The sequence below is a fragment of the Anoplolepis gracilipes genome, chromosome 6, assembly GCF_047496725.1.
Source record: "Anoplolepis gracilipes chromosome 6, ASM4749672v1, whole genome shotgun sequence".
NCBI classification, from domain to species: Eukaryota; Metazoa; Arthropoda; class Insecta; order Hymenoptera; family Formicidae; genus Anoplolepis; species Anoplolepis gracilipes.
Genome location: NC_132975.1, coordinates 2,837,007 through 2,864,667, shown reverse-complemented (window position 1 = coordinate 2,864,667; position 27,661 = coordinate 2,837,007). Strand labels below are relative to the sequence as shown.

The window sequence follows — 27,661 nt, the reverse complement described above, 5'->3', positions numbered from 1 at the left end:
ATACCGTTGGAAAGTAACGACTGACAGTTAACAAATATATCTGTATGAGAGTGGAGGGCGCTGCGATATTCGTTGAGTGAAGACGTGTCTAAACGGCTGCAATATTTGAGATATTTGTAAGGGTAAAAGGTGCAATTTTTAGATCGGCTTAAGGTCAGGTGAATTGATCATTGTCCTGGTGTTCGATATTAGCACGGTTGAGCAGGATTTTGCTGGAAAAGCATTAAAATAAGCCGTTGTGGCTACAGACCGGGAAGTAGGGGGAGAGAGGGTGTATGAGGTAAAACAAGATGGTAGGATAAATGAGAAGGAAAAAGCGAGGGAACAGGATGAGACTGATAGGTTAGAATGGAATAAACGTGTTGATGCGATATTGTGTGATAGAAAGTTATATCGGTATAAAGAGACAGGAATTTTAAAACGGATGCAAAAACAAGCTATGGGTAAATCTAAGAGAAAGATGCCAACTGAAGTCGCTAAGAATAAAAAGGTCAAAACTGCTAGTTGTGATAAAAAAAATAATTCTAACATAAATAGGGTTAGTTTAGATGTAGATAATGATATGCAGATACTTTCGGTAATGGACGATGGCAAAAAAGAGACTGGGGAGAGTCGACCAGTTGGACGAAATAGATATTGAGGAGGTAATAGGAACAAATAAGTGTGTGCTGTCGACGATTGATATTAATACTAGTCAGGATAATTACAGCAAAGGTAAAGAAAATAAAGAGAAGAGAGAGAAAGAGAGTAGAGAGAATAGAGATAGAATGATTCGTATAAATGGGGTCATGCAATATGAAGATAAGACTAAGGGTAAGAATGTTGACGAAAATAAAAATAAAAATAATTTTAGATTTAAAGGGGATCATAAAGGAAACTTCATATTAATTGCAAGTGTTAAAAAAGAAAAGATAGTTAAGGGCAAAGTAGGTAATGCTGTTAGAATAGCAACTAAAACTATGGCGATTAGTAATAAGATTATTAAGATTAAACACTTAGGATATAATAGGAGCGAGATACATATTAAAGATGCTTTTACTGCCAATAAGATTCTTGATTTGAAGGAAAGTGACATAGAATATTATGTCCCGGGAAGAGCCAAAAGGACAAAAGGAGTACTAATTGACTGAGACAGTGAATTACCGTTACATGAATTATATGAGGCTATGACTGAGGAGGAAAGAAGAGGAATTATACAAATTGAAAGACTGAAGAAGAGGATCTATAACAGGGAAAAGCAGGAGAGCTTGATGAACGATACCAATAATCTTGTTCTGACATGGGAAGGTAATACTAGGCCAGACAAGATAACCTTGTGTGGTGGGATGATGTCATTGAGAGTGAGGCCTTTTGTTGAAGCGGTAAGATAATGTTTTAACTGCTATAAATTTGGACATGTAAAAGCAGGTTGCGGAGCTAAACAGAGATGCATTGTGTATGGGGAAGAAGGGATGCATGGAAGATGCGAGAAATCTCTGAAGTGTGCGAACTGTAGAGAGGCACATAAATCAACGGATAGGAGATGCAGTGTATTTCAATATAATATGGAATTGAAAAAAGTCATAGCAGAAAATAATGTGTCGCTAAGAGACGCAGAAAAGTTATTGAAGATAGATACCCCAAAGAAGATGTCAAGTATTACAAACATAAGGGCATGGCCGGAAATAAAGACGAGAAATAATTTAACCTTTGAGGATCAAAGAAAAAAAGTGATAATACAACAGGAATGCAAAGGAAGAGTGAAAAAGCAATGTATTCAGAGGCATTACAGCGACAAGAACAAAATGTAGGGAAGAAAACAAATGAATGTTACGGGAGATATAGCGAGGAAGAAGAGGAAGGAAAATTGATGAAAGAAATAAAAAAAAAAAAAAAATAAAGAACAGAGAGAGAAGGGAATGCAGGAATATAACGAACATATGAGAGGTACAAATGTGCGGGAAGACGAAATTATAAAAGGAAAAAGAGGCGTTGTTATAGAATATCAAAGAAATATAAAAGAAGGAATAACTAGAGGAGTAAAAGAGTATAGAGAAACAAAAAAAATTGAAGTTATGGAGAAAAGAATGCAGAAAATGGAAGAAGTGCTAAATGAAATCTGGGAACTTATGAATAGAATGCCAACAGAAAGAGAAGAAAAAGAAGAAAGAGATGATCAAAGAGAAAAAAGGCATATGGAAGAAGAAGAAAAAAGTAAAAGGACAAATTTCACATTTAACATAATTAAACATCAAATGCATCAATGGTTTGAAGATTATGATTTGGAATGCAAGAGGATGGAATAATAAGATAGAAGAATTACAGAGGCATATTCAGGAATTTGAGATTAATGTAATAACAGAGGTTAAATGCAGAATGAATGATAATCTCAAAGTTACTGGATATAAAAGTATTACTAAAAATAGAATAAGTAATATTGGAAGAGGAATAGGAGGAGTAGCTATTTTTATTAAAAATAATATTAGTGTGGAAGAAATAAGAAACATAGATGTAGCAGAAGATGAAATGGATTGTGTAGAAATAAGGATAAAAAATATAGAAGAATGCGAAGAAGTAGCGATAATAGGGATATATAGAAGACCAAGACCTACGGCAAAAAAGACGTAGAGGAATCTCCTAAGGTCACTAAAAGAAGAAAAGAATATAATTCTAACAGGAGACTTTAATGCACACAATGTGATATGGAATTGCGAAGATACAGATAGAAATGAAGAAGTTCTATGGGAAGAGATGGAAAAAAAGGATATGATAATTGTGAATGATAGTACGAAGTCGAGAATAGGAGAAGGCGGAGTAAGAAATTCTAATATTGACCTGATGTTCAGTACAAGAGATATACTTCAATTCATTGAATGTTCGCAGGTAGAAGACTCATGGGGATCGGATCACTTTCCCATCGTAGCTGAATTAAAGGTTAATAGATGTGTGTATAAGAAAAAACTCACCGTCTCTCTAAGAAAAAGACTGATTGGGAAAGATATGAAAAAATAATGATAAATATAGAGGATAGGATTGATGTAGAAGAATTCCAGGAAGCAACTATGGAAAAAAGATATGATGTGATTGTTAAAAGCATGATTGATGCCATTGAGATAGCTACGCATGGTGAGGGAACAAGGAAAAGAAACAAAATAACGAAGAAAATATGATGAATAAAAAGAACGAAAGTAAACAGGTAAAAAGAATAAATAATGAGAAGAATCCGGTTCAGTGGTGGAATGAAGAATGCGAAAAGGCGATAGAAGAAAGAAAAAAGGCGTTAAAAAAATACTATAAAGATATGATTATGGAAAATTTTATAGAATATAAAAGGTTTAGAGCTGTAGCAATTTAGGTTATCAGGCGGAAAAAGAGAGAGAATTTCATAGAATTTGCTGATAGAATAATAAGAAGCTTAATATAGCTTAATAAGAACTCAAATTTAAGTTATGTGTGGAAGAAAATGAAAGTAATTAAGAACAGCTTTAACGTGATAAATTGGAAGAAATGGCAAGGAGAAGATAGAGAAAAAGTAATTAGAAAAGAGATTGATAAAATTGTACCGTCATGGGTAGAAATAGAAGAATTGGATAACGACATGTATAGAGCGGTGGAAAGCAGCTTTAATAAAGAGTTTGTAATGTCGGAATTACAAAATGCATTGAGAAAAGCCAAAACAAAGTCATCACTTGGATTGGACCATATTGAGCATAAGATGTTGCAGAAGTGTGGGACGAAGATAAAGACTGAAATGCTAAAAATATTTAATGATTGCTTTAGAAATGAATATATGATGAAAGAATGGAAAAGATATCAAGTAATATTTATAGACAAACCGAACAAAGAAAAAGTAAGACCGATTACAATGTCTAGCTGTATAGGTAAGATTTTAGAGAGAATAATCAATGATAGACTTATGTGGTGGCTAGAACACAATAAATTATTAGATAAGTCACAAAATGGATTTAGAAAAGGTAGGTCATGCAATGATAATATTGCGAGACTATCGACAAAGGTAGAGAAAGGTCTGATGGAAGATAATTGGACATTGGTTGTGTTTTTAGATATATCTTCGGCTTACGATAATGTAAATAGGAAGATATTAATAGAAAAATTGGACGAAATAGAATGTCCGACGAAAATAGTAAGATATATAGACACTTGGATGAAGGATAGATTAACGAAACTAATTATTAACGAAAAGGAAGAAGAGGAAAGAGTGATAAATAAAGGGCTACCCCAAGGAGTTCTGAGCCCATTATTATATGCAATATACACAAGAAATCTAGGGCAAGACTTAGAAGAAGGAGTTAGCATATTACAATACGCGGATGATGTTGCTGTATATATAAGGGAAAAATATTGGAATAATGGAGGAGAAACTGAAAAGGTCATTAGAAACGCTAGACAAATTGTTGTTAAGCATTGGATTAGAAATTGAACCGTCCAAAACAAAATTGATAGGATTAAATAGGAAAGGAGAAATAAATAGAAATAGAGGAATAGAGCTGAAAGGAGAAATGATTAAGTATGAAAGAGAAGCTAGCTTTTTAGGAGTCGTATATGATGTTCAGACTACTTATAGAAGACAAATAGAAATAATGAAAGGAAAAGTATAGAAAAGGTGCAATATTTTAAAATGGCTAAATAGAGTTTCGTGGGGTATGGAGGTTAATACAGCGTTACTTGTATACAAAGCCTTCGTAAGATCTGTGGTAGATTATGGACTATTTGTGATATTTCCAAAAGACTTAAGATATAGGGACACGGTGGAGAAGATGCAATATAAAAGAATTAGAATAGCGTTAAGATATAGAAATAGTACACCCACTAATGTAATGGTTGCTGAAGCGAAGGTTATGCGAATGGAAGAAAGAGCAGGTTTTCTTGCTAGGAATTTTTGGGTTAAAAAGCTAATGTACGGAATTATCGTACGAATTATGTAGATATTATCGAAAGTATTATGAAATATGAGGAGGTAGCCAGAAGATATAGATTTAAATCCTAGAAACAATAATAGTGTAATGGTGAATGCCTGGAAGTTTATAGGAATAGAAAAGAAATGGCGAGATATGAGAATTTTGATATATTTAATACTGGTTATTGGTGTTTAATAGACGAAATTGAGACAGATATTAAAATAGGAAAGCTTAAAAAGAATCAAGAAAGCATGAAGGATAGTGAATTAATAGAAAAATTCATTGACGGATTTAATTTAGAAAGAAATGTAGAAATCTTCTATACAGGTGGATCAAAACAGAAAAACAGAAAAAGCGTGGGAATAGGGATAGTGAAAGAAGAATCTGCAGATATAAAATGAGTATAAATAATAAATATTCAATATATATTGTAGAAGCGTTAGCAACAGAAAAGGTGCTAAGATTGATATTAGAAAAGCAGATGAATAAAGATATTTTAATATTGACAGACTCAATGAGTGTAGTTAAAAAATTGAAGGATAATAGATTTAATGCGTATGAAAATAAATTTATACTTAGTATAAAAAGAGAATTTATGACTACAGGAACAAATGGAAAGAGAAGAGATGGAGAAAAAGATATTAATGGTAAAAATGGAAGAAGAAAAAATAGAATAGTTATAGGATGGATTCCAGGACATATGGGAATTAGAGGGAATGAACTTGCAGATAGTTTAGCTAAAAAAGCGACAGAAGAAATAAAAGATAATAGGATAAATGTACCATATGGAGACTGGAAGAAATATTTCCAAAAAGAAATGTTAAATGTAACCAAAAATAGGGTTGAATTAAAGGCAGAATATAAGGGAAAAATATATTTTGATAATTATTATAAAAGAGATAATAATAGTCCATGGCTTAAAAAATATGTGATGTTAAAAGAGGATTAGTGACGTTAGCTAATAGATTAAGAGCAAATCATAATTTAAATAAATCATTAGCTAGGAAAAATTATATTGATAATGTGAAAGATAGTTATTACCCGAGATATCGCTACTGTCAGGATTATTATGGGGCACGAATCGGATAATTAGGATGATGGAAGAATATATTATACTTGAATTTAAAATAAAATAAAAGAAATATCTTTATTGAAACTAACTGAACTCGAAAAACTCTCAGGCTACTCTGTTCGGGTTCGCCCTTCTCGAAAGAGAGTATAAAGAGAGTGCCTTACATCTCGGCCCTCCTGGCCTATAACTTCGTCTCGAAGTTTGTGCGGAATTTTTAAATGGCGCGTCGTGTGATCAATTTACCGTTTTCTCTGTATCGATGGTGATTGCTGTAAACAAGTACGTGAGGTTATTGCGTATTCTTATCCATAATATTTATTCTATTATTTTTTACAATCTTACTTACTAATTTCCGCTTAAACTTATGACTAACTTAATATCTAATTTAGAGGCTTTATCCAATACTTGATTTTATCGGAAGACAATACCGTGTTCATTGGTTTCGCGCTTTGATTATGACCCGGTATATCACGGACAACGTATCGGTCGTTTCCAAGACTTTTAGCTATAAGGTAAGGCCCTTTATAATTTGGTTTCAATTTCGTGTTGACGCCTTAATTATTCTATTCCTTATTAATACGTAATCTCCTTCCTTATATTTTGTCGGACTTTTACTACGCCTGTTTTTATATTGTTTATTATAATTACGCAATAAATTGGTCGCACACTCCGCTGAGTCTTTATTCGTTTCTCTTTCCTTTTCTATATTTCTGTCCACATTAATCAAGGATTGTGTGAACCTCGCAAATAAAGAATCTGTATGAGCTCGTTGCTCATACAGATTCCGATCATATCCTAACAGCAATTTTGACGGTGTACAATTTATCGCTGAATGGTGTGTATTATTAATTATGTACTGTAATTGTCCTAAATATTCTTTCCATTCTGAAGGAGAATCTATTGCCTTAATTAACGAACTTTTTAGGAATCTATTGGCCCTTTCCGCGATACCCAATTGGCCCAAGGTGCCGCGACTGCCACTTGCCTATGGTGAATTCTATTACAGATAACGAATTCTTCAAACTCTTTGGATATGAAAGCCATTCCCCTATCGGACACTATATTTAAAGGTTTTCCAAAAGTATTAATTATTGATTTTAACTGTTCTATCACTTCTTTCGATCCCGTTGATTTTGTCGGGAACAACCACGTAAACCGAGTATATGCGTCTACAATTATTAATATATGTTTGTATTTATCTTCAGATTCTTGAAGCGGTCTGAAATGATCGATGTGTATGATTTCTAAAGGCGTTTTCGGCAACGGATATAAATGTGTTTCGCTTTTCTAACCGATTCGGCGAATTATTTGACATTAGGCAAGTAAAACAATTCTCGGTATATTCATAAATTCTCCTTCTCATATGTGGAAACCAATAATTCTGACTTATTCCTCTCAGAGTTTTTTCTGCCCCGCAATGGGCCATCTCATCGTGATGCGCACGCAGTAAAGTTACAATCATTGAATCAGGTACAACAAATTTTACATCACCATCAATTTTCTTATAGACTAAACCTTCTATTAGTTGGAATATATCGCTGTCCGCAAACTCTAATTCTTTACTTATTTCCAGTATTCTGGGGTCCACTAATTGTCTAAATTCGAGCTCTCTTTCTAATGTGAGAACATTTACGTACGCCACGCTTCGACTCAGTGCATTTACATGGCACATCTGTTTCCCTGCTCGATGCGCAATACTAAAATTATAATTCTGCAGGGTGAGTGTCCACCTCGTTATTCTCGGGTTTAAGTTCGCACGATTTACAGTATGTACTAACGCATTACAATCCGTGACAATTTTAAACTGTATTCCATATAAATATAAGTGAAAAACGCTCTATCGCTCTTACAATTGCCAATATTTCTAACTCAAACGAATGATATTTTGTTTCAGCCTCATTCGTGACTTGACTAAAGTACGTCACTGGAGCCCACTTATTGTCTTTTTTTTTTTGCAAAAGTATCGCTCCGAGGCCTAAACTACACGCATCGGTATGCAGTTATTGTTTCAGAATAGAGAGCACTTCTCTCAGGATTTCAAAATTTTGCTCGACCGTTTCCGTTGGAATTAATACATCGTCTATATAAACTACGATTTTATCCTGCCGTATTAATGGGTTGAGAATTTGTTTCAATCTTTTTTGAAATTCGGCTGGTGCTTTCGAATAGACAAAGGGCAAGTATTTATACTCATATTGCCCATCGGGCGTCGCGAATGAAAAATATTTAGTTGAATCATTATGGACTTTTATTTGATGGAAACTATCTTTTTAATCAAGTAGTGTAAATACTTTCTTATTACCTAATTGCAATAGGCAATCTTCAATTAACGGGAAAGGATATTTTTGCCTCTCAATTCTACTGTTTAACGGTCGCAAATCCACACAGAGCCTAATGTGACCATTTTTCTTTTTTACAGGGACTACCCTCGCGCAATAGGGAGAAATGCTTGGCTGAATTATTCCCTGCTGTAATAATTTGTCGATTTTTCTGATCTCGACGCGCTCGGTGTATGCAAAACGTCGTAGTGCATACGCATATATGGAAGGGTCTCGAAGGTAAACTTGTACCGTATAGTCATCTTCCACCGGTAAAATATTTATATTTTCTATTTCAAATAATAAATCTTTAAGTTGTTTTTTGACTTTGTTATTGTAATCTGTTTCAACTGTTTCTATTATCTGTTCTAAGTTGTTTGTTAGACTATCTTCTATACAATACGGCAAACACGTAAACAAGTTGACCTTCTCATCTTCACCCGCCGGTTTATACACTAAAGTAAGTTTTTCTTTGTTTAAAAAATCACGACCAAGTATCAGGTCACTTTCAAAATTATTTTCTTTTAATACATGTAAATTAACGGAAAATTTCGAATTTTCCACGCAACTCAACGCGACATCGACTAATACAATGCCTATGATATTTAGCGAATTATTACTCAAAATTTTTAGCTTTTTTTCGGCCGGTACTAATTTATAATTATACGGCTTCAGGAACTCTCTGTACACGCTAAATTTAACGAATGAAACCGGGCTCCCTGTATCTATCAACGCAATTAACTCGCATTTTTTATCATCTAACTTATTTATTTTGACGAACAAATTTGTAATTTCTATTTTAGATTTTACCTCGTTAACGGCCGCCACTGCGCTCGAGGACGATGACTCTACGAAGACACTTGCTGCTGCCGTCGTAAATGCCGCCGAAGGAGATGTCCTCTGTGACGAGCCTTTCTTCTTGAGGATGGGATAGTCGTACCGGCGATGTCCTTTCTCCTTGCAATAGAAGCAGTCTCTCCTCTGCATTCCTGGTGCGTGTGCCCCTTTTTACCGCAATTCCTGCGTGTCTTCGTCATTCCCGCGCTCGCACCATTTGCGCCGGGACGCCTCTTCTCCGTATCCGAGACTCTTTCCGTCACTGGCCTCATGGTCTCCAGAAACTCCTCTAGAGTGTCGGCCTTTATGGAGAGCGCCACCGCCCTCAGGGAGCTCTGGGTGATCCCGCCGATCACCAGATTAATGGTGTCCTTGGCCGATAAATCGAGGCGATGCATCAGCGCCACTTTTTCTATGGCGTATTGGTCAAACGTCTCTTTCCATTGGATTCACCTCCTGGCCTCGATTTTCTGCATGGCCTTGTAGAATGGAACCTTCCTTTCGAACATTTTCGTCAGCTCCTGGCGAAGCCCTATCCAGGACTCCACTGCTGCTCCTGTCTGAACCTCGTACCACCGTCGGGCCGATTTCACCAATCGACTGGAAGCTGCTAGAAGTGTCATCCCATCGTTGACCCTATGGATTAACGACACTTTCTCTACCCTTTTGATCCAGGTAACGATATTTTTGTCCTCTGTTCCTCCGAATTCCGGGATTTGTGTCGATAACCAGTTAATCATATTCCCGAGTAGTAGCCCATCCTGCCTGGATTGATTTTGAGAAGATCCGGTCGGAGAAGAATTTACTTCGATACGGTCCGTCGTCTGTCCAGCATTTCCTGTCGCTGGTACGGGAACCTCCTCCGCTCTGACTACCGGAACTTTGTTTCGTCTCGCACCCAGCATCTGGATTACCTGGGCGAATAGATCCTGCTGCTGTTGAAGGAACTGCTGGTGTTGCCTGGACAGCTCCTCCTGCTGCCTTCTCAGAAATTGTTGCTGCTGTTCCTGCATCTCCAAATAATGCTGATTCAGGTCAGCGGTTACCGAAGTAAGCGCTTGTCGGACCCTCAGCATAGTCACCAGACGATCCTCGTCGTCTTCCGCCGAAACCGATCCTTGCATCTCAACGTCGTCCTGCTCCGGAACCAAGTCTGTCCCCAGTAAGTCTGCCACTGGACCGTGTTGTTCCAAATGCAAAATTATTACGTCGAGTAACTTTTTTCGGTCCCATCTAACTCTTCGGTCTAAATTTATTCGGTATCGAAGAGCTTTTTGCTTTAACTCCCTCAAAGATAATGTGTCTAAACGTGCCCTATGTTCTTCCATTCTTCCAGATATAACGGCAGATTTCGAAAGTCGTACCAAAATAATCGCAGAGGTCGCGAGCCGCCCAAGGAACACAAATCGAATCCCACTTCTGATGTTGAAAGATAGTTATTACCCGCGATATCGCTGCTGTCAGGATTATTATGGGGCACGAATCGGATAATTAGGATGATGGAAGAATATTACACTCGAATTTAAAATAAAATAAAAGAAATATCTTTATTGAAACTAACTGAACTTGAAAGACTCTCAGACTACTCTGTTCGGGTTCGCCCTTCTCGAAAGAGAGTTGACGATCTCGATCGATCCTATCTTTTTATACCCTCGCTTTTTCCCCTTCTTAAAGCCTATCCGGTACATTTCAAAACGAGGCATGCGCTCTTGGTTTGAGTTGCGCGCACCGCTCTACGTCATATGACGCGTATGACGTCGCCATTTGGTGCCTTACAAATGCGAGATGTGAATGTGGAGCAGAAGTACAGGATATAGAATATACCGTATGGAGGTGTAATATATATGATGAGGAAAGAACTAAATTGTATGCGAAATTGAAAAAATGAGACGTAAAATATCCATATGATATAAAGAAATGGTTAAAAAATTGTGAGTTAGATCCGATTAAATTAGTATGGGAATATTTGAATAGTATAATATAAGAAAATTGTATGAGAATAATGATTTGTTGGATAGGGAACCAGGACAACGAGTGCACCACTTAACCGATCTGAGGGAAAAGACCTATACCATACGCCCTCTGAAAAGACTGAACGAGTTGAAATACTAATAACGAATTCGGTCGCTTGCACTAGTACGCACTGAGTGCGAACTTTTCTAGTGCCGTGTATTCGAATGATATTCACTGTCTCAGTGCAATCATATTGGTGTATTCGACGAATAAAAATTGCCTTAGTGTAGTGGTGAATTTATATTCGGACAAACGACAAAAACTGAACGAGAGTAGAAAATGTTGCACTTTTCTGACAGTGCAGTTTAGTCATATTTGTTCAATTCGTTACTAATTCAAAAAAATGGAAGATAAAGAAAAGTTTATTATTTTAAATGAATTATTAGAATCAAGCAGTAGCAGAGAGAAGAATGAGAGGGGTCATGCCCCCGTTTTTTAGGGAACGCTTTTTCCCCGCCGTACAGTGGCGCTAACTGGATCCACAATTGAGTTTTCGGAACTACGTGGCTGGATCCACTTTCCAGTGCCACGGTAAAACGACCGATTGGTTCGAGTCCGTGCTAGATCCACAAACTGTGGTTCGTGTCCGTGCTAGATCCATAATTGTGGATCTCAAAAGTACGAAACATATAATAAATTTATTAATATGTTTTATTAGATATTATTAACTACGTGATCTTTTTCCACTTTAGCATATATTATGAAGTAATATATACATATATATAGAATAAAATGCATATTTTATTTCACATAAAATTTAATGTTTTAATAATTTCAATAAAAAAGTATTTTAATAAAATATATATGTGTATATTACTTCAATAAATATTACCAAAATGAAAAATAAGATTATACGCAATAATGTTTCGTACTTTATTAAGTGATATGTATATGTATACCAATCAACTGACACAATATTTATATATATATATATATATATATATATATATATATATAAAATTTTATAATAGGAAATAAAATCAAATAACTTTTATTTCGTATTTTGTTAAAAGTAATTATTGGATTAATAAGATATTTGCGATTAAAATGACACTGATATACATATAAGACATAAGCACAACATAAATCGGATAATTTTGAATTAGATTAACCATACATATTAATTAAATATAATCCGATTTATATCATGTTTGGTGTCCTTTTAATCGTAAAAATCTCATTAATTCATTAAAATTATTTTCAATTCGATAAAATGCGAAATAAAAGTTTTAGTTTTGATTTTATTGCATGTTTACATTTTATAGATAAGCGAGCTCTTTAAAGACCTTCGATGCTGGAGCTCGAGGAAAGCGAGAGAGAGAACGAGTAAGGAGCAAGCGAGATGGCCAACATCAAAGAGAGTGCCGAAGTCTCGCTCCCGAGCTTTTTTTTATCTCCAGTCTTTCGTATCGTATTTCATCTTAGCATAGAAAATATAATTTTAACATTTCGCATTTTATCAGTCCAAAAATAATTGTAATGGATTAATGAGATTTTTGCGATTAAAATGACATCAAACATGATATAAATCGCATAATTTTTAATTATATAAATTGATAAATAATTAATATATTTTTATTATTTATGTAATTAAAAATTATCCGATTTATATCGTGTTTATTGTCACTTTAATCGCAAAAATCTCATTAATCCATTACAATTATTTTTGAACCGATAAAATGCGAAATGTTAAAATTTTATTTTTTATGCTAAGATGAAATACGATACGAAAGACTGGAGATAAAGAAAAGCTCGGGAGCGAGACTTCGGCACTCTCTTTGATGTTGGCCATCTCGCTTGCTCCTTACTCGTTCTCTCTCTCGCTTTCCTCGAGCTCCAGCATCGAAGGTCTTTAAAGAGCTCGCTTATCTATAAAATGTAAACATGCAATAAAATCAAAACTAAAACTTTTATTTCGCATTTTATCGAATTGAAAATAATTTTAATGAATTAATGAGATTTTTACGATTAAAAGGACACCAAATATGACATAAATCGGATTATGTTTAATTAATATGTATGGTAATCTAATTCCAAATTATCCGATTTATGTTGTGTAATTATGCTTATGTCTTATATGTATATCAGTGTCATTTTAAGCGCAAATGTCTTGCTAATCCAATAATTACTTTTAACAAAATATGAAATAAAAGAGTTATTTAATTTTATTTCCTATTATAAAATTTTATATATATATACATAAATATTGTGTCAGTTGATTGGTACACATATACATATCACTTAATAAAGTACGAAACATTATTGCGTATAATCTTATTTTTCATTTTGGTAATATTTATTGAAGTAATATACACATATATATTTTATTAAAATACTTTTTTATTAAAATTAGTAAAACATTAAATTTTATGTGAAATCAAATATGCATTTTAATTCTATATATATGTATATATTACTTCATAATATATGCTAAAGTGGAAAAAGATCACGCAGCTAATAATATCTAATAAAACATATTAATAAATCTATTATATGTTTTGTACTTTTGAGATCCACAATTATGGATCTAGCACGGACACGAACCACAATTTGTGAATCTAGCACGGACTCGAACCAATCGGTCGTTTTACCGTGGCACTGGAAAGTAGATCCAGCCAGGTAGTTCCGAAAACTCAATTGTGGATCCAGTTAGCACTGTACGACGGGGAAAAGCGTTCCCTAAAAAACGGGGGCATGACCCCTCTCATTCTTCCCTCTGGCAGTAGCAATGATGAAATAATAGATAAAGTGTTAATAAATATAACGAAGAAAGACCAAAATCAAGAATTACGCGAATATTGTGATGAAAGAATAGAGACCAAGAGGTTATTATACATATATTATAAAAATATTTTAATGGTAATAAAAAATTAATCTACAGTGTAATAAATATAACATGTATAATATTTAGTTTCATGCTTTGTCCCAGTGCGGCACTGACTAAATGTTGCACCAAGATAGGTCGCATTAGCCTAGTGCTACACGAAGATAGTTCTGCACTCGCACCATGTCGGGGGCAGTACCAGAATAGAGTCAGTGCATGTGTACCGAATTCGCTATAACTGGATAAAGTGTATGTATGTACATACATACAAGACTGTATAAGTGTTCTGAAAAGTAAAAGTGTTCAGAGTGCCTAAATAATCATAATTGAACTAAACTGGTTGAAGGCACATTAAATATTAAAAAAAAAAAAAAAAAAAAAAAAAAAAAATTATATGTATGAGACATTTGCTTCTTTTTCAGTCCAACAAATAAATATTAAAAAATAATATTTGCAGATTAGAAAAATATGTGAGTTTAAGGAAAAACTTATTTAACTTGACCTATTTTTACAAGAAAAAGTTTATATTATTTAAACTCATAATTTTTCTCTTCTTAAGTTATAATTCAATATTATGATTACAATGAGGAAAAAAGCCTTTAATATTATTTGTAAAATATCTTGAAGATAATTCATTTTTATTTTAGTTATATACATTATCTCAATTCTTTTTCAAAATATAGCTCTGGAAATTTGTTCGTGGAAGTATAAAGTTTATTTTTTTGGTTCTTGTTGTAGCCATTTAAGACATATTATTTTAATTGCATTTTGGCCAAGTCTATCGGATTCCTTCAAAATTCTTTTTATATCTTGTGTTCTAGAATGTTTAACAGCAAGAAGATATGCAGCCTTTAATTGTTTACTTTCAATATATGCATTTATCTAGAAAGAGACAATATTGTAAGATATATATATATATATATATATATATATGTATATACAGGATAGGCCATTTTAATCTATGTACTGTAATATCTCAAAATCCATAAGTTTAAGACAAAAATGTTTCAGACAAAAGTTGTATGGTTTCGAGAGGGACATAAGATGATACCATTGGTTTGACCTTGGATAGTCGTTTGAAGGTCACGTAAAAGTCATCTTTAATTTCTTAAATGGAACCTACTACTATTTTTCATTGCATATTCTTGTAGCTTACCTCAAAAGCTTTCAAAAACACTATAATAAAATATTTTTTTATTCAATATTTTTCGAGTCATAAGGCTTCAAAGTTGCAGTATTTTGATAAAAATACCTACAAAATATTTCGTAAAATAGTATTCACTTTCCGATTATTTTACATTGTCCGAGTCATTGTCAGTCAAGGCACGATTCAGACATAATCCAGCCAGCCAAGACAAGATCCAGGCGTGATCCAGCCAATCCAGGCAAGATTTTTTTATCAAAATACTGCAACTTTGAAGCCTCATAACTCGAAAAATACTTAATGAAAAAATATTTTATTATAGTGTTTTGGAAAGCTCTCGAGGTAAGCTACAAGAATATGCAAAAATATATAGGGTGTCCCATTTAAGAAATTCAAGATGACCTTCAAACGACTATCCAAGGTCAAACCAATGGGACCATTTTATGGCGCTTTTCGAACCAAACAACTTTTATTTGAAATATTTTTTTCTAAAATGCTTTGTTTTCGTGATATTCAACCGTTTTCAGACTTTTCAAAAACCCTCTGTGTGCATGCGTGTGTGCGTGCGTGCGTGCGTGCGTGCGTGCGTGCGTGCGTGCGTGCGTGCGTGCGTGCGTGCGTGCGTGCGTGCGTGCGTGCGTGCGTGCGTGCGTGCGTGCGTGCGTGCGTGCGTGCGTGCGTGCGTGCGTGCGTGCGTGCGTGCGTGCGTGCGTGCGTGCGTGCGTGTATACATATATTGAAAATCTGTTTTAACATGTAAACATTAATATAAATAATACAAATTATGAAATAAATCTTACCTTAAGTTTTGTGTCGATTATTAATTTGATTAGAATATCTATATTTTTGAGAGCCGGATTCTGTTCAGTATGTAAACAATTTGACAATAATTTTATACAATATGTCAAAACATGATCAGAAATTACATGTGCATTAGGTGCTCCAGAGCTGCGACAGCATTTGATCAATTGCTCGATCGCGGCTATATCATTTTTTAAAGTCAACACATGAGCAGCCAAAGAATATATTTTCTGTTGTGGAAGATTATAATCTATAAAAATATTAATAAAACATTAATTTAACTCTAATAAAATATATTTTTAATTTTGCAACTTATATTTTATACATGCATAATTATTTTCTATTTATCTAATTTTAAGATATTAATATTAAGATTTAATATTAAGATACCAGAAGATAAGGGCTATAAGAATTTCTTATAATTTATCTACCAGAGTATTATTAGTTTTTATGTAGAGCCTTATAAATCATTATTATTTTAGATTATTCATATAAAAGATGTACATAAGGAATGAATTATTCTTATTATATTGTATTCATATTATATTATTACCTTGAATTATTCTAAAAGCTATACCGAATCCTTCTTCAATATCTCTACCACACAATATTGCTAGAACAGCCAAATGGATCTTCTGTTGTTGATTGCCAAACAATGTAGGCAATTCAAATGTCTGAGATTCATCGCTATTAATGTTTGGAAAAAGGTTTAAAAATTCTGTTGGAATTCTGTCTTCTTTTTCACAATTTGCTAAAAATTTCGTGATTTCCATTTGTCTGCATATAGTGTTTATATGTCTATCTATTTCCGATGGTTCCATCTCCATCGTTAAAATATTTTGACTGCTATGAGCGAAGCTCGTGCTCTTTCTTTTTTTACTCAAGTTTTCGATTTGCAATTCTGATTCTAAATGTTTTTGAGCATCTTGTAGTAGATGTACTCTATTGTACAAATCTAAATAGGAATTTACTTCATTGGTATAAAAATAAATGCATGTCATCGATGCTCTTATACAATCTTTCATAAAGAGCTGTATTTGATATAAAATATGCCAGTATTGTTTCCTTTCCATGAAATGACAGACAAATATTAAATACTTTTTCCAAATGAATAAAGTTGGATCTTTTACTTTCATCGCGTCATGAAGTTTATCAGTATCGCCACTCTTCAAGCAGTATAAATAAACTCCATTAAGAAATAAATCACACTCTAAATCATTTTCTAAGATATATACCAGACATTTGTCAAATTCTTTATATTTTAAAAAGAATTGTAAAATAGAGTTGTGGCTTCCATATGTCAATAGATAATATAGGCTTTCTTGGTAGTACACTGTTAGATTAACAGGAGTCAAATATTTAGTATTGAATTGATTTTGGCTAAGGGCTTTGAGGTTGTTAAGTATATGAAAAATTTCTTGCATTGCGTTGGATATAGATTGAAATGACTGTTGTATTCGGAACCGATGTGCACTTAAGTTATCTAATATTTGTAGAAGTTCCGTCAATAACGGTGGATCCTTTATAGGCCTGTACTTGGAATATTCCTTTCTCTTCCAACAATCAACTCTTTCATTTGTCCCTTTTTCCTCATTTAAAAAGTTATTCCTCTTCGGCGCAGTTGTGTTGCTTTCCATCAGCTCTCCCTTGCATTTTTCAGATTCTTTGGAATAAGATAACACGACCCAATCGTCAAAATCCTCGTATACAATTTTGTCGAAGCAATGATGAAACTTTTCTCTCGCCTGATCCCAGTGTCCTACCTTCAAGCAAGCCTTACCCCACGCAGCCCATACCCCTTGTGTGTCCAGTCCGGCTTTCGTACTAACATCCAATGCTAATATCCATTGTTCCTTTTCAGAAAGAAGATCACGTAATTTTCTTAACGTGTGCTCATCTAGATCATCCGTAGATATCAAAGTCAAACAATCGGACTGGACCAGAGTTGCGATGAGATCCACTTGCGAGAGGAATCGGTCGCAATGCGTAAGACCGGTGTTAAAGCCAAGTTTTGCGCATTTTACTTTAGCCGCAACCAATAAAGAACGTATCATTTTAATAATTACTGCATGATCGACTTCGGGGTTTATCCTGCCACCGCTAACGGGTTGGAGCAATTGCTTCATTTCATCACAACGATCTAGTAAGAAACTGTATATGATAAAAATCAGTAATCTTTTTATTCTTCTTTTTTTCATAATATATTAAGGATATACATATATATATATATATATATATATATATATATAAAATATTACTTTTTATTAATCATAAGTCTTGTCAAGTATGTGTTATACTTGTCTTTTGCCAAATAAAATTTCTCTACATTACTGTATTAGAAAATTTTGAAGTCATTACCTGGTATACATTTTGTGATCAGAGTGCAGATTAAGAATAGTGAGACATAATGAAATATTTGGTGCATATTCGAACGAGAATTCCTCTCTTATAGTGCGATTGTGCCTCTCATCTCTCGTCAATCGCCAACCCTCAAACGTCTCACTATTGGCTGTCGAAACATTTTGCATCGCATGCATTTGCAATATTGTTTGACATTTACAATTATCGCATACGCGTACAAACATGGAATTAGGATAACCAGCGACTTGCATGCGATGCTGAGAACACATGGCACAAACAACACGACCACATCGGCGACAGTGGTGTCGTCTGTTGAACATGGAAAATATCACAGCTTTACAGCAACTGCATTCTCTTGCCTATTAAAAACAAACGCTTTATTATATAAATATAACTGAAAGATGTAAGAAGTATGTGTATTTTGAAAAATTTTAAGAAAACTTGGTGTACAAGTAAACTGATTAAAAAAATATTTATTTCTTATAATATTATTATTATGCATATTTTTGTGAAAATTACCTTATCGTTAGGTATCCATTCTTCTTTTGTAGGCACATTGATAGGCATAACAAATTCATTATTGTCAGCTTCTAGATTAGATTGTGGAATATTTTTAGCTTTACTTTCGATACCATCACGTTGAATGGATACACGAAAATCCAGCGATTTTCTGGCATAAAATCTTATAATTTTATCAAAGTTACCGATGTCTACATCAGCATGCTGTAAATTTCCATGTAACGTGTTTAGAATCTTTTGAATACTTTCAATTTTACAATTCATTAATAATTGTTCCAGCATTAATAATGGTTCTTTTATCAAATGGATATATAGCGTTTTATCTTTATTCTCCAACATTTTCAAAATTTCCAGACTGATTAAAATTTTTTTATATTTGGACTGATCTGCCACTCTGCAGTGTTCCAGTAAATAGTTAGTGACAAATTGTAACGCGTTAATGGATTCTAATTTTTTAAGAATTCCTTTACACATCTTCACTGATTGACTCGGCGGTAATGTCTGAAGAAACTAAAATATCAATTAGTGTCATTATTAAAACACATTGATAAAAAACTCTTTCAGAAACAACTATATAGATACAATTTTTATAAAGTTCAAATAATCACATACCTTTAGAGCTTGCTGAAAGTCTTGCTGCTTGTTTTTTAAGAGGCCTATAAAAAAATCTTGGATCATAAGAGATTGTATCTTGAAGGAGAATGCTTGACATTCCAGCCACTCCAAGCACAATTCGAACTGATCCGCGTAAATCAAAGATTTTATAATTTCAAATGAATTGATTTTTTTTGTACAATACATGATATCATACCATGTACTATTAGACCTGCTCTCGCAATACGGGATCATTCTATGAAAGATTGTTATTCTGTGTAAGATGCCGTTTATTCGACGTTTGCAATATGCAGGTAATTTGTAACTGTGTTCGTGTTGCAATGCATGATGTAACGCGTACTCGCATACATTCATGGGCCATTTGTTGACATTGTGTAATGTTATCTGCACCAGTATATGTATATCTTTGATTTGATATAAGTACTCCAACATTTTTGTGTCAGATGGAACATCGAAATTGGAGAGTATGTGAGTTAAAATTAAATCCTTGAAGCGCTGGAGTTCCATGTTGTATTTTATGACACTGTCAGCTAAAGCATTTAAAATCTCTAGAGAATTTTGCATATTACGATCTTCTTCTTTTTGCTCAAAGTAATGCCATAATTCATGTACGGATATGCCATCGTGAATAGCAGTGAGAGTTTGATTGTTGTCAAATAATATTTTTAATTTATCGACCCACGGAGAATTCAAAAGATTCTCGAGACATATAGTACATTTTATATTATCGTAGTCGTTCTCCAAAATAGTCAAATTTTCATTTTGCATTTTCTGTACAAGATAAGAGAGTAGCCAACAATGGCGTTCCAGATATCGCAATAAACTAGGTCGTAGCATCCGAATTTGCCAAAATGATGGTTCCATCGTATTTGTAGTTCTGACTCTAGATATATCGTGCTCAGAATATCTTAACACTACTTCATATGTATAATTACATGCAATATAATTTATATTTTCGTTTAATATTTCAAATCCATCTATCAGTGAGAGATTTCTATTAACACTTATGTCAGCAGCATTTTGTGTAAACACGTTCTGTATAACATTAGTAAAGCTAATTTTCCGTCTTATCATCGGATTATTCGTAAAATCATCATCATCATCAAATGACATCGCTGACAAGTAATGAGAGACATAATCGCACATCGCATCGTTTAAGTTTTCGTCCAATTTATCAGTCTCGTACACCTACAACGTTCGAGCATATTGATCATATTTGTTCGCACTTACCAAATAATTAAGTTCGAGTAGCTTACACGAATCTCAGGCGTGTCATAAAACTCGTTAGCCATAGCAAAAATAACTCTTGGATTCTGTATGAGATCTAAGTCTTGCCATGCCAATTTATTGAGTTCCTCGACTGCCATAAAGAATTCCAAATCACTCGCATGGTAGCCCAATAACTTTGATCTGAGGGCGGCAAGCGTCACTAGACCTAGATCACCAATCATGTATCCAATCGACATTAGAGAGACCGTACGTCTTAAATCATCGACAGGCGGATCGTTGGACCACACATCCAGATTCGCGTGAAGGAACATGACGTTCCAAACATTCAAGAAAAATGTCAGCGTCTCATTTCCTACAGACAACTCGCTGAGATCGAGATTGGCAAGACTTGACGTCTTATTTAACACTGCTCGCACGGCCGTATGATTAGAGATATTTCTTAAGCACGAATTGTCCAGACGAAATCGCACTGGACTTACATCATGCAGAACCTGCAAAAGTTCGGTCAATATTTCTGCAATGCATTGATTGGGCTCTGTGACATTTTTTACATTCTGCAAAAATAATCCTAAATTACAGTATACTATATATTGTTAGTTAATTAATGGTAAAAAAAATTATATACATACAGGGTGTTTTAAAGTTAAGCGATTATACTTCGCCAATATGTTCCAAAAATAAAAATAACAAAAAATGTTATATAATGTGATAATAAAATGTTTTTGGTCCTATGTTTATACATTTTTTTTGAAATTTTTAAACACCCTGTATACATTTAATCACGTACCGAGTCTTCTCGTTTCTGGTTCAATATGATACTTCCAGAATCCTTAACATTGTTATAGTGTGTATATATGTTTTCATTACAATATGAAACTTTCGGACATGCGTTTACAAGAATACTGTATATTAAGTTCACTTGCAAATTAGAAGCAACTGTTTCAAGTTCGTCCGGCTCTATCTTTAAGTCGAATATCTGATATCCGAAGTAACAATATAATGATGTCTTTAACAAATCAAATACTGTCACTATGTTAGCATCGGCTAAAAAACAATAATGACAAATAAATACACAGAAGTCAACAATATAAAACAATATAAAACAAAATATATTTCCAATTTCATAACTAGTGGAAAATTTTTAATGAATAAAGTAAACGAACAGAAACAAACTTTACCAATGTCTGGAATAATAGTGCATACAAGCTGCAGATAAGAGTAGATATTTTGAAAATATTTTTTATCACTATTAAAAATATCAAACATCTTTCTCATTGTTTTTAATCCTAGAACACAATTATTATTGTCACGATGTTGCATCGCAACAATCCCAGTTCTTTTGAGATTGCGAAACGAGCGATAATTATTTCCAAAGTCACTCCAAATATCGTTTCTTTCTTTCCACTTCTTTACGTATAACGGAATTCTTGTGTCACACAGTATATTTGTTACGGACATATTATTTTTACTGTCATAAAACAATTGATAAATTTTTAAAAAGAAATATGCATATTCTACGTCATCAAACGTTTCGTACGATTTTAAATATTTCATGGCTACATCACAAAGATTATTCGAAATCTGATAGGTTTTGCTGATAGTCAAACTCAAGTCGAGCACGCTAAAAGTTAATATTTTCTTGCTATTTAGAATATCCATATTTAACATTCGTAAATGTAATTCCTGAGATGCTAGAAATGTTTCAAGTTGCTTGACGTGCTTAGAAGACTGTACAGCTTCCTGTGTAATCAATCTTATGTTCTGCAAATATTTCGTAAGATTTATACTTTAACACCAAGTCAATGAAAAATTATATATATATGTATATATAGAATCTTACCTCTAATGTGGAAGTTCCTGAATTTTTTTTAGACGAGTCTATTGTATCTGAACTATGAACATATTTAGATATATCCTGCTTAAATGTATAAAATGCTTCTGAAAATCGAATCTCGCCGTCTACTTGGGTATTTTCTATATGGAACATCTAAGAAACATATATATTTGTGAATATTTAAAATGTCATATCAAAAAACTGTGTTTCTAATCAAGATTTGTATCTTGCAAGCATTTTCTCATACAGTTAAATATTTGAAATAAATGTGTTTTGTCCTCCCATAATTAATATTATAATATTTTAAATAAAATTGTAACAAAAAATTATAGGTTGATGTACAAGACGCGAAAGTTTTTGACATCGCGCTAGATGTTATGAATTATAATGAAGAGAGTGAAAATGAAATGATTCAAGCAGCAGATCTTATAGATTTTAAACCTCTTGCAGAAGATGAAAAAAGATACAAATCGTTACATTCTTATGTAAAATATTACAACGAACGTAATGCTGAAAATGAAAAACAATATTCAAATGTGTTTTTTTACATGCAGCCATATAGAAAGGAAATATTAAATTTACAAAAAGATAAACTATTTATTTCTGGTTTTAACCAGAAATTAGATAAAGTAAATTGTTTTGCTGGTTTACATGTTTTCATCAAAATTGTTAAATCTATATTTTTAAATTAGCATTTCTCTCTCTCTTTCTCTCTTTTCTCAAGACTATAGAGCAGACAACAATTGTTTATATACCATCAATTAAGACAATTCATAATTTAAATTTTTATAATAGCAAGAGAAATATACAGAATTTGAGAAGATTACAGAATTACAGAAATGGTACAACTGTTACTACAGATATTAAATTAATATATACATATATGTATATTTATTGTAAATCATTTACATTAATAAATATATATATATATATATATATATATATATATATATATATATATATGTGTGTGTGTATATCCCTTATATATATTAAAAATAGATTTTTTGCTAAATTAATAGATAAAAGTATACAGAGTATAAAAGGTGTTAGAATAAAACGTGAAGAGAACCATTATGGGACGACTTTAGATAAAGAAATGGATTTTTTCGAAGTAATGAAGAACAGAGACGTTGTAACTGATGAAGCAGAAACAACAGAATACTTTGAGAAAACGCAAGAAATACGTACGCAATATGAGTCGCAATATGAATATAATCAAAAAATTACAAGTGAAAGTACTAAAAATATTTTGGATCAATCTTTAATTCTGAAAGGAAGAGTTACTACTCTCGCAGATATTGAAAGTTCCAATAAAAAGACGTACGATTATGAGAATTTCAAAATAGAATACGAACAGCAGCTGGAATATAACATGAAACATGGGAAGGTATTGAATTATACTGAGAGGGAAGAATTGGAAGATACTCCGAAAGAAGCATTAAAAAGAATAATAAACTTGAAAAGATCCAAGAACTGTACGAAAGAAGAGCTAAGTCAGATTGGAATTAAGGCATTGGAATGCCTTTTATACGATTATCAGCGCGTAAAGGATATAACGCATGTAAACAAGATTTTGTCAAGAACGTGGCTAGTTCTCAAAATTTGGCTATTAATTTATATTTGTCTAGCAATCCCCTGTTGGTGTCAAAGAGGTAACTTTATTAACTATCATGTACATTTTCCCTTGAAGAAATTATTATATGAAAAGATATTATATAAACAATATGCTTTAGGATGGTGCTGCTGTTGTTTTCGTTGTAAATTTTGTTTTCCACAAAAAAAAATTATATTCACAAAACAATATTATACAATGAATCCACCTGGCACTTTTGTGAAAGATTTAAAAAAAGAGAAAGATATGAGAGAACTTATTAAATATGAAGTTACTGAAGATGAATATAATGCATATAAAACATTCGAAACTGCAATAAAAAATATATAAATATTTGTTAAAAACGTTACTTTTATCCAATTCTATTAGTTACTTAATAAGTTAATATCAATTATTCTTGGGAACACAATTCTCTCTTTTTTTCTGTATCAACTATTTAGATATTTACTTAACTTTGTGTTAGATTCCTAGTTCGAATATGAAAAGAAGATAGAGTTATACGCTATATACATATACATTATTACACAAAGGGTGCGTTCAGAGCGGACGCTATTCGCGCTAAAAAATCTAATTCTTTATGTTATGTAGTGAAAGTTGAATAAAGACTAATAGAGCACGCTAGTAGCATCTCTTCAAACGCAACCTAATTGTAAGTAATATTACCTCGACTATTTCCCGTGCCTTTTGAAAATCGCTTCTCCACAAACAGTGCAAAACCAAGCTTTCTTTCGACGCCAGCATTAAATTGATAAAGGATGGTTCCTTTTTTGTTATTAAAATATCTGCTGTTGCTGTAGTAATTCTGGAACGTTTTCTGCGTTTATTTCCGCCCAATAAGCCAGACTCTGAACTGCTATCAGATTTAATTTTAGTCTCGTCTGAAGTGCTATCCTCTTTATAAAAGAATGTGTCTTCTTTGATGTGATGTGGAAAATTTAATTTTTCATACATTACAGGTTCTAATTTATTTGTAACAATCAAATTATCAGATTCGTCTTGTGAAATACCAATGTTTACGATAAAATGAGATTTTGTATAAAATGTCAATTTCCATCTAGCATCCATCAATGTTGAAGTAAGGCTGAATATATTTTCACGAAGTTGTTGCGCCTCTTCATGCAATCCGAGTGTTTGCAGTTTATCGATTTCTTGTGTCACAACTAAAGTACTATTCCATAAATAATGCAGCATATCTCTTATAATATATTTGTTAGTTAGGAAGCCCGACTTCTCATATTCCACCGATTTAACAAAATCCATTCTTTCGAGCGATATATTGCAATAATCATCTTTGAAATTGGTAACATTAAAATTTTCGTAACGCAGAAATAATAAGGAAAATATATTCTCTATTGTTTGAATCCTCAACCGCAGAGGAAACAAAGAGGATAAGTATGACATCATGTCAGTGAAATATTTAGTAACCTGTTTATGTTCTGTGTTATAAAACTCACAAAATAAAATAGCTTTTAAAGCGCTTATTATGCAACAATATGCTTGAAAGGTTTCAGATTGGTCAGACTTTTCCAGTAAATTGTTGATTGCAGTGTGATCCTGATCGTGTATATTTGTTGTTATCTTCAAGACAGAAAGTACATTATGTTTTTGCAAAAGAGCGAGAATCTGTTGTACAGATATTATATGTTCAATTATTATGTCAGATTGCAAATTTTGGAAATCCTTAATATTTAATCTTGTTAAATATTCTTTTTTCCAATGTAAAATATATTTCACAGTTTCAATGTAGGTTTTTAGGATCATATGCAATTCATTTAAATCATTATCACTGTGTAAATCAGGATAACATCTCTTTAAGAAGAACTTGATAGACTCACAAATAAAAATACCATTGTCATAATTTTCAGGTGAATTAATTTCTTCTTGTGGATTATTTAGTGTTTTCACCAATAAAACTGGATATAATTTCTTTAGTAAATCACACGAGAGCAATAATTCAACTTCTCCATATTTTCTTTTCATTGTTAAAATATAACAGATATCCTGTAACATATAAATTTCTTAAATGTTCAATATATATTGTAAGTAAATATAATATTTATTAATTACTAATGAATTAAAATAATCAATTGATTAAAGCTTAAAATATACAAGACTTACCAAAATATCATTTAACCAATGCGATTTTTTTGCACTTATTCTTTTAAGTAACTCTTGTTCACATAAAAGTATTTTAAAATTTTTTGTTAATTTAAATATACTTTCACTGATTTTATATGCTACAAACAAAGTAGTGACATTCTCAGAATATGCATGTGTTTCATTCCAAAGTAAAAGCCACTCTTTGAATGGTTTATCATTTTTCTTCGAATATAATACAAGTTCAATATCTTTAACATGATATGCTTTTGAAAGTGTAGAATAAACTATCTTTAAAAACTCAATTTCTGCCTTTTTATCCATATCCATTTTTGATAATATACACAGAATAATTTTTAAAAAATTCCCATAAATAGCTGAATCAGCTTCTGGATAATAAGAGCCAAACATTTTATGACTTAAATGCCAATTTTTTCTGACTGGAATGTGTTCTAGACACGATTTCAATGTGAAAAAATAAATGTCTTGTAAATTGTCAACAATACTACATGTAATTGGAACTACAGATATTAATTTCTTTATAATCCAACATACAATTCCTGAATTAAAATGTATTTTTTCCTTTAGGAATGTAAAAATCTGTTTGGATATATTTGAAATTTCTTTTACATTATGCTCTATGTTTGCATCCTGGAAAAATATCATAAATTCCTGAAAAATAAAATTCTTTTTTAAAAACAAAAGTAATATAAAATAATAGAAAGGGCAAACTTTGTTCGTTAGTAAAAATACCTTGGATGGATAATCTGATGTATTATCACACTGATGTATTAACTCTATGGCATTTTTTATCTGTATATAATCAAGTTGTATTTGAATATTGCACTGTATATCACAATTAATATTAGACGACTTATTATTCATAACTTTCCATAGTAATATATAGGCAATCCATTCATATTGCTCTTTATTAGCAGAGTGTCTATATATGCATTGTCAAATGTAAAAAGAAATAAGAAATATAATGTAATAATGATATAACATAATCGGTAAAAAATATTTACTCACATCAAGTTTTCAACAATAGCTTTTAATTCTGTTAAGTCAATGCAATTGTAATAAAATTCTTTAGAGAAATGATTATCATTATTTGTTTGAAAAATATTTAAAGATGTATACCACAATTGAGACAAAACACATTTATCCAATTCCAGTATTCCTGTTTGCTTTGACATTATTTCTTTTAGAGGTTTTATATGATGCATAAAACTTATTTTATCTTATTTTCCTGTTATGTAAATAATAATTTTGAAATTTAATAGCATTTATTATTTTCAAAATACAAAAGAAAATATATTAATGCATTATATATATTTACTTAAGTTTAGCAGCATAAAACAGTTTTTTTACAGATTTTTGTCGACAGAAATAGGACGTAGGACGCAATATCACCACAATATATACAGTAGCGCAACTCCCTGTTGGCACCTTTGATGTCAGTGTTGGCCAAAACGGAGTGCGCATG

At 32.6% G+C, this 27,661-nt stretch overlaps 2 protein-coding genes and 1 long non-coding RNA gene across 5 annotated transcripts; 2 read left to right on the top strand and 1 right to left on the bottom strand.

Annotated features, from left to right (window-relative positions):
- On the bottom strand, positions 1-27,661 carry Sptz (zinc finger FYVE-type containing 26 spastizin). Of its 3 annotated transcripts, XR_012046983.1 has the most exons (16): positions 27,515-27,661; positions 27,205-27,424; positions 26,929-27,118; positions 26,197-26,847; positions 24,742-26,079; positions 22,473-22,619; positions 21,811-22,393; positions 21,420-21,676; positions 20,659-21,186; positions 19,400-20,590; positions 18,788-19,297; positions 18,266-18,627; positions 16,461-18,058; positions 15,907-16,157; positions 14,618-14,844; positions 13,965-14,248 (listed from the first exon to the last, which is right to left on the bottom strand). XR_012046983.1 is itself a non-coding variant. In XM_072895136.1 (15 exons), exons 2-15 carry the CDS (start codon positions 27,399-27,401, stop codon positions 28-30), a joined length of 7,872 nt encoding a protein of 2,623 aa, XP_072751237.1. In that variant the 5' UTR covers positions 27,402-27,424; positions 27,515-27,661; the 3' UTR covers positions 1-27. The 3 variants fall into 3 exon arrangements, 2 of the variants coding, with proteins under 2 accessions (XP_072751237.1, XP_072751238.1); XM_072895136.1 differs by lacking the exons at positions 13,965-14,248; positions 14,618-14,844 and adding an exon at positions 1-96; XM_072895137.1 differs by lacking the exon at positions 14,618-14,844.
- LOC140667325 (uncharacterized) lies at positions 13,777-14,215 on the top strand. Its single transcript, XR_012046984.1, has 2 exons — positions 13,777-13,997; positions 14,068-14,215. It is a non-coding gene; the product is annotated as an uncharacterized lncRNA (long non-coding RNA).
- On the top strand, positions 23,536-24,475 carry LOC140667324 (uncharacterized). Its single transcript, XM_072895150.1, has 2 exons — positions 23,536-24,118; positions 24,200-24,475. The coding sequence occupies exons 1-2, from the start codon at positions 23,563-23,565 to the stop codon at positions 24,406-24,408; spliced, it is 765 nt and encodes a 254-aa protein (XP_072751251.1). The 5' UTR covers positions 23,536-23,562; the 3' UTR covers positions 24,409-24,475.

Excerpts from the sequence above, each read along its gene's own strand:
- LOC140667324 (XM_072895150.1), top strand. The coding sequence starts at position 23,563 with ATGGATTTTTTCGAAGTAATGAAGAACAGAGACGTTGTAACTGATGAA. Across the intron at positions 24,119-24,199 it reads CCCCTGTTGGTGTCAAAGAG|GATGGTGCTGCTGTTGTTTT; the intron begins GTAACTTTATTA and ends AATATGCTTTAG.
- Sptz (XM_072895136.1), bottom strand. The coding sequence starts at position 27,401 with ATGCATCATATAAAACCTCTAAAAGAAATAATGTCAAAGCAAACAGGA. Across the intron at positions 26,080-26,196 it reads ATTGGTTAAATGATATTTTG|GATATCTGTTATATTTTAAC; the intron begins GTAAGTCTTGTA and ends TATATGTTACAG. Across the intron at positions 20,591-20,658 it reads ATGACACGCCTGAGATTCGT|GTGTACGAGACTGATAAATT; the intron begins GTAAGCTACTCG and ends CGAACGTTGTAG.